At 35.7% G+C, this 12,453-nt stretch overlaps 1 protein-coding gene across 1 annotated transcript in view; it reads left to right on the plus strand.

The window, feature by feature from the left end:
- The first annotated feature begins 525 nt into the window (after positions 1-525).
- Positions 526-12,453, plus strand: part of LOC149832031 (Cell differentiation, Rcd1-like protein) — a 48,967-nt gene continuing 37,039 nt past the window's right edge. Inside the window, exons 1-4 of the mRNA XM_090014274.1 lie at positions 526-828; positions 4,669-4,740; positions 8,905-8,994; positions 9,622-9,664. Of these exons, the coding sequence (XP_089870400.1) occupies positions 649-828; positions 4,669-4,740; positions 8,905-8,994; positions 9,622-9,664 (385 nt within the window). The 5' untranslated portion in view covers positions 526-648. The remainder of the gene's footprint in view (positions 829-4,668; positions 4,741-8,904; positions 8,995-9,621; positions 9,665-12,453) is intronic.

The following is a 12,453-nucleotide window of genomic DNA, read 5'->3' on the forward strand; positions in this document are numbered from 1 at the left end:
ACAAACGAAACAATCCGCTTGAGTTATGTTTTAATCAATACAATCATAAAAATCTACGCCCTCGTGTCTTGTTTAAAAGAAATTTGCAAACTCCCACCACAGTCATACCTCTCCCCAGCGAATTGTGTGAGTATCTATGTGTGACAGGCGAGTTTTCATTGCCAATCTAAAGAGGGTGTTCGTGTGCATTGAAATAAGATTCGGCTCAAGAGTTTTTAAGCAGTCTTCTCCTGCTGAAACAGTTAAGTTCTCTGCCGAAAAGAAGGGTATCACGTTGAAAATGGTCCATTCTTTTTGCTTGAGAAAAAGAAAGCAGTGTTTGCGTAGTTGCGGTGGGGCCCGCGAAACGCTTCTTGCGTTTCCTCGGAAACTCACCCGTTTCCGTGACACACAAACGCCCCCAAAAGCATGGCCCAAAGAGGGAAACCCTCACGCAGTCCCAAATGGAAAGTAATCTCCCCAGGCACGCACGCACGCCCACGCCCCCTGTCCTGTAAAGTGAATGCTGCCGTTAAAGTCAAGCCTTGAGAGAAGGCGGTGGATGTCCTGCCTTATGCGTTACTCTGAGCTCTAAATTTGGGTTCTCGCAGAGACCACCCACCCACCCCTTTCTTCCCTTCTGCTGGTGCCCATAGCGTTTTTTTCCCGATGGCCAGCCTTCCGCAACCGTTGAGCCTCAACACCCCCTTCGCCACCAATGCCCCTTCCTCCGGTAACGCCCCCTCTGCTCAGGCAACCAAGGATCGGAAGATGGCGCCCGCCGAGCAGCTCGTTCTCGAGCTCAGCAACCCTGACACGAGGGAAAACGCGCTTCTGGATCTCTCTAAGGTGGTTTTCCTCTCTACCCATCTTCGTTTTCTCTTGGTTTTTGTGAATTTTGGGGTTCTTTTGGTTGGTTTTGTTGCGTCGTCTTTTTTTTTTTTGTACTTTGCTTTTTGTTGTCAGTGGTTTTATTTTTTGCTGTGCATGCGGTGTAGAGCAGATGGGTTTGGTACGGGAACCGTTTTCCCCCCTTTTTAAAGTATTGTCGTCGATTTTGTTCAGCCGGTGTTGGATTTTCGTGTTGGTTTTGAATCATTTATGGGTTTCAAGTAGACGGTTCTCTCTTTTCTTCCGTATTCTTAAAGGTTTTGTTTTTGCCCCTTTTCTTCTTTTTGATTTCAGCGAACATTTCGATCAGGTTTTAGCTCTCTCTCTCTCTCTCCCCCTCTCTGGTGTTGTCTTTGAAGATTGTGGTATCTCATCCATTGGCTTTGTGTTGGTTAAATTTGCTGAATCATGGATAACGATCTTTCAAAAATGATATGTGACTATATGCTGATCATCAGCTGGTAAATTTGTATTTGATGCGGGCTATTAAGTGCTTTTGTTATGAATTTCGTGTTTTCTTATCGTTGTTTTCATAGATGAGTATTACGGCCAAACTTTGAATAATTGGGAATATTTACATACCGTATCACTCTTTTCCTTGCATGTATGACACATTCTCACACCAACCCCTTTACTGGTAAGCATGAGCGTTTTGTGAGGAAGAAAGTATAAATACTCCGAGCATTAAATTTACGTAATAGTGGATCTCTTACAGGTTACGCCTTCCATTTTATGGCATTGCTTTGTGGATGTTTAGCTATGGGAACTCAGATGATTTTTGTCTTCCGAAAGAAAGGGTATCTAGCTTAGCTTGACATAGTGGTTTCTGCTATTGGCATGCACTCTGGCATGCATGAATGACTGTAACTTAGCTGAGAATTGGTTGGTCTTGCTTTTGCTCATTAATGATCAATGCCTGCTGAAGTCGGCTAGCACGTTCTATGAGCTGAAAATGAGTTCAACATGTATCTTGAACAGTTTGATATTTATATGCCATCCTCACTGTTTTATGTTGCTTTCCTGGCACATGCAGCCAATGCCTTTACTAGTGAGTTTGGCATGGATGAATCCCATATTAATTACCAACTGGGGCTCTGCTCTTCTGGTAGGAGCAGTTTGTGCACATCACCATGTCATGTGGAGTAGCAAGTTTGAAACCCATGGGCATATAGGTGGTTGAATAACTATTGTAAAAGGAGGGGTCATAATTCCCCCAGCTCTGTTATGGGAAAACATATAGTTTGTGAATAAAAAAGTAATAAATATGACAACTAATTGTTAATTTCATGTAATGGTGGATCAGTGTTAAGGACTGCACATTCTCCCGATGACATTCTTTTGTGCTTTGATGTTCAGCTGCAGATGGTGATTCATAATCTCAAATAAAAAATCTCATCTTGCTAAAGGTTGTGTTTACATCTCTAAATAATGGTGTTTGCTGCCGTGTGTTGCATGTACACCAACCACATGCATTGAGACCTGTAGCTTAAGTTGAGCATCAGCGGTTCTTGCTCTGGCTCATTAAGGATCAATGCCTGTTGAAGCTTTCCATAGTTTGCTATGAGATTAAGTTCAGTTCTACATATAAATAAATCAGTAAATAAGGAAATGCATGCATGTATCTATGAGTCTATGTGCATATAAGTGTCATTATCACAGTTGTGGGTAATATTTTGAAAATATAGTGATATTATCACTATATAATGAGAAAAAAATTTGAAAACGAAAAAATAGCATGACATTTTCATATCAACAATTTAAAAATATTGTGATACTATTATTATAGTATCACATATTGTCAGTGTAATTGTAAACCTTTCTGTTTTCTTATTTTTTATATTGTTATTGATCTTTTTATTTTTATAGAAACTTTTCTATGTTTTCTTTAGATTGTTGCAAAAGAAATTTCTAAAACATAATGTGTTATTTGTTATTATTTTTTGTGATTATGCTTAAATTCTAAGATTTTCCTGTGATTTCTCCAAGATTCACCCAAAAACCTATAAGATCCAAGAATTTGCTTGCAAGCTATGACTGATTCTGAGACAAGTGATTGTGATAAAAATTAAGGATATCTTTATGCATGCAAACTGGAAAACTCATGGATAATTTCCATGTTTCACAACCACCTGGGTGCTGCATGTGCTCTAGCAGGCTGCGATTACATTGCATCTCTGTATATGTACGTATGTATCCATGTGCTTGTGTACATGCACGCATGCAGGTGTGCATGTATTTTATATGTATGTTTGTGTTTATTTGGGTTAAAGAGCATGAACGCCGTTGCACATTGTTGTTGTTTATGTTTATTCAATCACCAAAAGCATGAATATAGCAATTACAAAATGTCCTGTGTAATTCATTTATTATTTAAGTATTCTAAGAATGAAACAGATAGATAGTTGGGAAGTATTCTGTAGTATGGATTGTGCCTTAGTAGTTATTTTATCATCCTTCAGATATTGAATCTTATATCTATTCACTTTGATGGGAATTAGTAAGATAATGATCAGACCATACTAAACTCTGGTATGTAATGATATAGCTTCTTATGGTTGGATCTTTCCAAACCCAAAGCAGGTGCATGATGTTGTATCATGTGTATGTTAGTGTGGAAACAGGGCAAAAATGGACTTGATAATTAATCAAGGCTATTGTATTACTTCTTAAGGTGAAGAATCATTTCTTTTGTGGTTCTTTGCCTATACAGGACATGGCCATTCTTGTCCTTTCCAACCAAGAGAAATTATCTTCTGATGGGCTCCTTTGCTATAAAAGGATGATTAATCCTTCTACTGTTTGATTGACATGGCTACTTTTGCATGACATCCTTGGCAAGAGAAGAAAGGAGTGGAGATGGTTGCCCTTTATCTTTATTAAAAAAATGAAAATTCCTGTAAACAAGACAACCCTTTCATCTTTTCAAGAAGGCAATTTCTAAATACTTTACATGACAATTTCAATAGTCAAATAGTTGCTTTTTATTATACTGCTTCATATAAGAGATCGTGTATCATGTCCCATGTATTCATGTATCAAAACGAGGATACACCTACCTATGCAGATCCACCTGCATAACCCATAACCTTTTGAAAAGTTCCTATGTTGCACCATTTTTAGCAGTGTTGTACTACAAACCTGTGTTGATACGTGACTTACATAGTCACATAGATGAAAATTCCTGTAAACAAGACAACCCTTTCATCTTTTCAAGAAGGCAATTTTTAAATACTTTACATGACAATTTCAATAGTCAAATAGTTGTTTTTTGTTATACTGCTTCATATAAGAGATGGTGTATCATGTCCCATGTATTCATGTATCAAAACAAGGATACACCTACCTATACAGATCCACCTGCATAACCCATAACCTTTTGAAAAGTTCCTATGTTGCACCATTTTTAGCAGTGTTGTACTACAAACCTGTATTGATATGCAACTTACATAGTCACATAGCTAAAGAGAGAGATTTAAGAATTTTAATTTTAAGCTTTTATAATGATATGTACAAAATGCATTTTGATAACAGAGTTATGCAAACCAGATTAAATGTAGCTGTTTCGTGTAAACAAGACTTAAGAAATTCTGAAACTAGTTCCTTGAAGTACAGCAGCACATGAGATGACGTATGTTAACTTAAGCCCATCCGTTCCATGGCATGTGTAAAATAGTTAGTACTATGAACAAGCGGTATTCACTCTTTAAGACACATCTATAATGACTAATTCTTAATTGCATTATAGAGAGATAGGTTATTTTGCTGTCAGCTTATTCTTTGATTTCTTTCTCATTGTAGAAAAGAGAGCTATTTCAAGATTTGGCTCCAATGTTGTGGCATTCTTTTGGAACAATTGCGGCACTGTTGCAGGTCAGTTTTATCTCCTGAACTTGTTGCACACATATTTGTGCTTACTCAGTTATCCTTTTCAATGTCATGGAGTCAATGGTGCTACATTCTGAATTGAAGTATTCCTTACTGTAGGAATCTTATAATATTTTAAATTATATTAGTGCATGAATATTTGATTTTTATCTATGCAACACATGGGATCTATTGAGACAAGGACACAGATATTACAAGGACAGAATCTGATGATATGGGCAATGCTATTAAAAGAAATAAGTAGGTAGTGTATACACGTATGTTTTGGGAAAGGGTAAGTAATTCACCAAAGATTTAGACATTGTCATATCTTCTGCTTATTGGAGCACTGCATCAGTGAAGAATTAACAGTGGACATCTAAGAAGACTCACAATCATGCCAGATGGCCTCACTTAGCAGGAGATCCTTAGCAAGTGAATCAGCTATAGAATCTTCTTCGTGTCATGTGATAGAGCTGAAGATCCACTGTGTGCGTGCACCTGTGTGTAGCCCACAAGGGCTCCGCTCATCTCGTAGAATGACTTGTCAATGTCATGAAGTTTATGGGATGTCATAAGTTTAAACCCAGGGGTGGCATCTCTTGCTGCAAGGTTGAAGCTATGTGTACTCTCCGGTGGGCAGGGTGGACCTCAAGGGTTTTACCAACCGGAGGCCAGCAGGGGGGGGTCGTTCCTTTGGACTATATATATATATATATATATATATATATATATACGGGGTGCTTCTATGGTGGTACTGTACCACCATAGCATATGGTAGATCTAAGTTCCAAAAGCAAAACCTAACCTTTGGATGATATTTAGCATGTTTTATTTACTATTTTCATGTGTTAAAGTTGACTCAGATATGATGTCTTGATTACCACTTCTAAATGACCCTTATTTACATAAATTGTGAGCCATTGATTTCCACCATTTCAAAAAAGAATCTTGTGGTGTATTAAACATCATAAAACCTTCCAAAAGCAAACTCTAACCTTTGGATAATATTTCACATATTCTATTTACTATTTTCATGTGTTAAAGTTGACTCAAATATGGTATTTTATACCATTTTTAAACCACCTTTATTTTCATAAATTGTAAGCTATTGATTTTTCACCATTTCAAAAATGAATCTTGTGGTGTGTTAAACATGATAAAACCTTCTAACATAGTAAATAAACCTTGCTAGACACATCGATGCACTTAGATCTACCATTTGGTGGCTAGATCCATACGAACAAGAGTGTGTACTACCATAAGGTATCATGATACAGAACTACCATATATATATATATAGTGATGTGTAGCTGCCCCATCCATAGGAGCGCAGCTACCAGTGGAGCCTTGCTGAGCATCCATCGCGCGTGTGATGGATGTTGAGCGTTGCACCCCCACCGCAAAAACGCTGAAACAATGTCACAATCATGCAAAAAAAGATTTAGCGGTGGTTGACCGCCACTAAAAACAATTTTTTTAATGTCGGGCACATCCCCTAGGAGCGTTAGTGATAGTTTCAACCGCCGCTAAAGGTCCCTGCAGAACTTGAACCTTAAGCGGCGGTCCATAACCGCCACTAAAGCTCAAAACGGTGCAAAATGCACTTTTTAGAGTTTTTTGCGCTGTTTTCGGGTGTTGGCCATCCACGCATGATGATGGACGGCCAGCGTTGTTCCACTGTAGCTGCGCAACTAAGGGTTGCGCAACTACGAATTTTTCTATATATATATGTGTGTGTGTGTGTGTGTGTGTGTGTGTGTGTGTGTGTGTGTGTGTGTCGAGGAGGACGATGCACCCGAGTCAGGTGCGGATACCTCCCCCCATATTAGGTGCGGCATGGGCCAGGTCGGGTCCGGACAAGGACTAGCCCACCGAAAAAATCATTTTTTTTCCTCCGATCTCCCCACCATCGACTGCCAGTGGCAGCAGAGGGGGAGGAGGATGAGGAAGAGAAAGAGGGAAAAAGAGAGAAGAGAAGAGAAAGAAGGAAAAAGAGAGGAGAAGAGGGAGGAGAAAAAGAGAGAAGGAAAAGAAGAAGTGGAGAGAGAGAGAGAGAGAGAGAGAGAGAGAGAGAGAGAGAGAGAGAGAGAGAGAGAGAGAGAGAGAGAGAGAGCCTTTCACCACATCCCCGCTCTTTTTTACCCAAAAGATATGGGTTTGGATTATTCAATCCAAACCAGTGTTGTGAAAAGTGTTGAGGCATAGCGAGGCACTCTTAAAGCGTAAGCCTCAATTTTTTTTGAAAACTTTAAAAAAATTATAAAAAAATATCTAAAAATACAAATAAATAAAAAATGCTTTATTGATGAAATAACAACCAATAAGAAATAGAAAATCTCAACTAAGTACTAAAAAAGATGAGATTAACATATAAAAGTAACTAAAAACTGATTATATAATTGAAAAATATATGAGATTAACCAAAAAAAGTTAAAATATACTAAGAAACTTATTACATAACTGAAATAATTGGAAAATATATGAGATTAACCTACAAAAGTTAAAACATATGAGATTATTCTACAAAATATGAGATTAACATATAAAAGTAACTAAAAAAATGATTACATAACTGGAAAATATATGAGATTAACCAATAAAAGAAAAAATATACTAAGAAACCATTTACATAACTGGAAAATATATGATATTAACCAACAAAAGTTAAAATATATGAGATTATTCTAAAAAATATGAGATTAACATATAAAAGTAACTAAAAACCTGATTACATAACTGGAAAATATATGAGATTAACCAAAAAAAGTTAAAATATACTAAGAAACTGATTACATAATTGAAAAAACTGGAAAATATATGAGATTAACCTACAAAAGTTAAAATATATGAGATTATTCTAAAAAATATGAGATTAACATATAAAAGTAACTAAAAACTGATTACATAACTGGAAAATATACGAGCTTAACCAACAAAAGTTAAAATATACTAAAAGACTGATTACATAACTGAAATAACTGAAAAATATATGAGATTAACCTACAAAAGTTGAAATATATGAGATTATTCTAAAAAATATGAGATTAACGTATAAAAGTAACTAAAAAACTGATTACATAACTGGAAAATATATGAGATTAACCAACAAAAGTTAAAATATATTAAGAAACTAATTACATGACTGAAATAACTGAAAAATATACGAGATTAACCAACAAAAGTTAAAATATAGTAATATACTAAGAAACTTATTACATAACTGAAATAACTGGAAAATATATGAGATTAACCTACAAAAATCTTTTTGATTATGTCTTAGAAGTCTTGTTGTAAAATTTTTTTTTTTTTTGCCTCTCAGGCTTGCGCCTTGAGGCACAGAGGGCCGCGCCTCAAGGCAAGGCACGCCTTTTGTGCCTCAAGGCGCGTTTTTGTTAACACTGATCCAAACTCATATGGGTTTGGATTTAAACTTTAATCCAAACCCATATTTTATAAAAAATACATGTAAATTTATTATTTAATTTAACCCATATATATGTATATATATATATGGGTTAAGCTGCCATTTAACTAGTTTGGTTTATTATTAGATGGATTTAATCTTATGAAAATGACTAAAATACACTAAAAAATGGCATTTTTGAAAAATGCAAGGTTACTTTTTGAGGTAAAAAAGGTAACTTTGATAACTTCATAAAGTTACTTATTTGGAAAAGGTGTTTGACTTTTCAAGTCCCTCCAAGTTCGAAAGACCTATAATGCCCAAAAGGGTAACCGTGCATTTTAAAAAATGCCATTATTTTAAGGGTGTTTGTCATTTTCATAAGGTCGAATCCATCTAATGTTAAACCTAACTGGTTTAATGGTAGATTAACCCATATATATATATATATATATATATATATATATATATATATATATATATATATATATATATATATATATATATATTTGGCCAATGCATTGCGTTTTCAATTTTTCGGTAGTCACCAATGGATTTGCAATAGCTTTCCACCCATATCTTGATGAACCTGTGAAATCTAGCCATCTTAGTTCCAGTTTGATATCTCAAAACGATTGGCTCTTGAATCTGGAACTAGGGAAGGCAAGTGATTACTGGTTGCTTTATTAGCCTGCTACCTAAAATAAAACCCAGCTCTTCTTTGTTGTCATGGTACTCTGACAATTTTCTGAATATTTTTTCAGGAGATAGTTTCCATATACCCTGTGCTTTCACCACCAAATCTTACTCCTAGTGCATCAAACAGAGTGTGCAATGCACTTGCTCTTCTACAGGTAATTTTTTTCCAGTTTTGTCTTTATTCTTGATGACATTACACTAGCAATTTCTTGAACTGATTATTACTCCTATTGCCGACTTCTTTTTGTTTTTTGTGGTTTCAAAAATAACATTTCAGCTTTTCACTTAGGTATGTACATTTGGTTTTAACCATTTTGTGAAATTTTGAAGGGGCTTCTGTTAATTTTTTTGGGCAATGTAGATTTTTTTTAGTAATATGCAATATAGATGGTTGCTTTTTGTTTGGCTTCTTGGTTTGTTTATTATCCCAAACATTGATGTTTGAAGTCATGTATGAAAAATCTTTACTCTGGAACAAGAGCATGCTTCTTATTGCTCGTACCATTTTTATTATATGATCTATTTAGTGGTTTACCTGAAAAAGTGCATGGTTGTTGGAGGAAGCTTGTAGCATTTTTATTGTATGATATATTTAGCGGTTAACCTGGAAAAGTGCATCGTTGTTGGATGCAGTTTGTAGCATTTTTATTGTATAATGTATTTAGTGGTTAACCTGGAAAAGTGCATGGTTGTTGGAGGCAGTAGTATGACTAATAGGTTCCTTTATTTCTTTTTAACGGTTCATTATTTTAATATTCTGTTCTGTTTTATTTGTGATACAGTGTGTAGCATCACATCCAGATACCAGGACACTTTTCCTCAATGGTAATTCTCTCTGATCTATTCTTGCAAGTTCTTTGTGCTCTGTGCTCTTTCAACTATTTATTAATGAAATTGTGCCATAGAAATTAGATTGATAACTTACAAGTAATATTTCATGATACAGTGTAGTTTCTTGTGCATCAGTATACTTTCGGTTGCTCTTTGTTAAGCATACTATTGGAGTCTAGAGGTTCTTTTTTTTATTAGTCTTTTCAGGAAAACTGAAGTTGCTTCTTGGACAATTTGAATTTTGATGCTTCAGTGCTGAATCTGCTGATTAGTTTTATATCTTCTTAGCCTTGAGGTTGCTTAGTGACATGGATTTAACTTTTTGAGCAACTCATTGATATTACTCATGACTTTCTTAGTCACATGTTTATGGTGTTAACAATTCTAATATTAACTTGTAACATTTTCTTTTCCTTTTACTTAATGAGGTTTTAGAAATAAATATTCTTTTATTGTTTATTTTAAAGGGTATGTTTCTGTTGCCCTTTTTCAGCAGGGACTTGGTTACATTTCTCCATTTTCATTATATGAGAAAAAAATGTGGTTTTAGATGCTAGTGAATATTGCAACAAATTGCCCTTATACATAAGTCATTTTCAAGCCAAGCTATAACCTAATCTTTTCAATCATGGTCATTATCTGAGATTTGCTAAAGCTTGAGTAGAGCTTGACTAGTCCATTTGATCTTCGCTTAGTTCAAGCTAAGTAAAGCTCAATCTTGGGTTGTTCAGTGTAAGCCACAATGACAGATGTACTTCTTTAGTTTAGAAAATTTATTTTCAATGTTTTAAATGGTGAATTAAGCATTATGTTAAGCCATGAGCTCACAAATAAGAAATCAGTGGTTTACTTTGGGGCTTAAACTGCCTTATTTTTATAATATGTTGCATACAGGTAGTACATAGATACATAGTATGTTGTTGCCTTAGCAAGGCTGCCATGCTAAACTAGTTAAACAGCTCTAAGTTCTGGCGGGCTTGTTTGCTAAACAAACTTTGGCCACCAAGGTCATCTGATAAGCTCGGGGGTGCCCTTGTACAATCTGAGCCCAAGCTGGTCTTCAGCAGTTAAGCTCATGGCTTGGAACTAATTGTGATAATATTAAAAGCAATCACTGTGGGAGCTGAGAAGTCCAATTTGATTAAAAGCTAGCAGTTGCGCATAAGAGGCTTGACCTTAGCATGCTATATGTAAGCATGGTGAAGATATTTGGCTCCACCATAAGCCTTATCATCACATTTTCTTGGTATTCCTGGCTGCATATATGTCCGTGTTCAACACTTGGTGATGCTAACAGTTTAGTTACTCTAGTTTTTAGTTCAATGAGTGTTCAACTCTTCTTTGTAAATCTAGCTGTAGGCTCTTTTTTTCATTTAAACTTATTTTTAATGTAATTTAACAAATTTTTACAGAACTGCAAATGCTTTGGTGAATTCTTATTGGCTATATCTTCATTGGCTTCTTGTCCTCTGCATTATGTTGACCATTTCACATCCATTTTTTTGTAGTTAAATGTTTAACATCTCTGTCTCTCTCTCTCTCTCTCCCCCCAGTTTGATGTTCAAGCACGGTTTACCTTCTTTCTTAGTAGTTTGAAGTTCAAACATGTTTTACCCTCTTCTGTATTTGACTTTCATCTCAAGGCGATAAGTGGATTCTCCTCTATCCAATGTTCTGAAAAGCATTGAGGCGTAGCTTTGCGCTCCACCAAAAACTAAAGAGAGGCATGAAGAGTAAGCCTCATTTTTTTTAAAACTTAAAAAAAGCCTTTAAAAATATCTATGAAAGATCAACTAATAAAAATTCTGATTATATTGCAGAATATACATAATTAAATATATATATAACTATATATACAATTACTCATAACATATCAGTATAAAGTATGAATTCAGCATTTCACAGAAAAAATCACAGAAGCACAGTAACACACACACACACACATATATATATATATATATAATGTATTACATAATAAGTAATATTAAACATGTTTTCGGATTTTTTATGTAAAACTTCACAGAAACAAATAAAATTCAGAAATTAATAACTATGCATATATCGACAAAATCAACAAGATTTCAGACTTTTACAGAAAAAATTAATCAACAAAATTAACTATACATGCTTTCACAGAAAAATAAAAATTCAACTAATAAAAAAACAGAAAAATAAAAAGAGGAAGAAGAAGAAAAATAAAGGAAGAACAGGGGAGAAGAAGAAGATGAAGAACAGGGGAGAAGAGGCAGAAGAAGAAACAATGAGAGGGAGGAAAAACAGTGGGGGAAGAAGAGGCAAGAGGGAAGGGAGGAAGAAGAAGCTGAGGAAGGAGAAAAAAAAAATGAAGAGGGGAAGAAAGAAGAGAGGAAGAAGCGACGAGAGAGGGAGATAAGTACCTTCTTCTTCTCTTTCTTTTGTTCCTTCCTTTTTTCTGTTGTGTACACAAGAGACGAGAGAGTGAGAGACGAGCAGTGAGGGAGGATGGAGCAGTGAGAGAGAAGGGAGAGACGAGAGAGAGCCATTTGACCTAAATCATATGAGGTGCACGCCTCAGGGTAAGGTGCGCCTCGCCCTGAGGTGTACGCCTCATAGCGCATGATGCTTGTGCCATATCCTCCATGCGCTATTTTAGTGCGCCTCAAGGCATAGAGGGCTGTGCCTCGAGGCAAGGCACTCCTTTCGCGCCTTGAGGCTCGTTTTTAACAACACTGCCTCTATACCTTGATATACTAATGTTATGCTTTTAAAGGTAGATCCTGCTGCTTAAAGAGTAATTTTTGTTC

Source organism: Nuphar pumila, chromosome 7 (genome assembly GCF_984573655.1).
Source record: "Nuphar pumila chromosome 7, dmNupPumi1.hap1.1, whole genome shotgun sequence".
Lineage (NCBI taxonomy): Eukaryota > Viridiplantae > Streptophyta > Magnoliopsida > Nymphaeales > Nymphaeaceae > Nuphar > Nuphar pumila.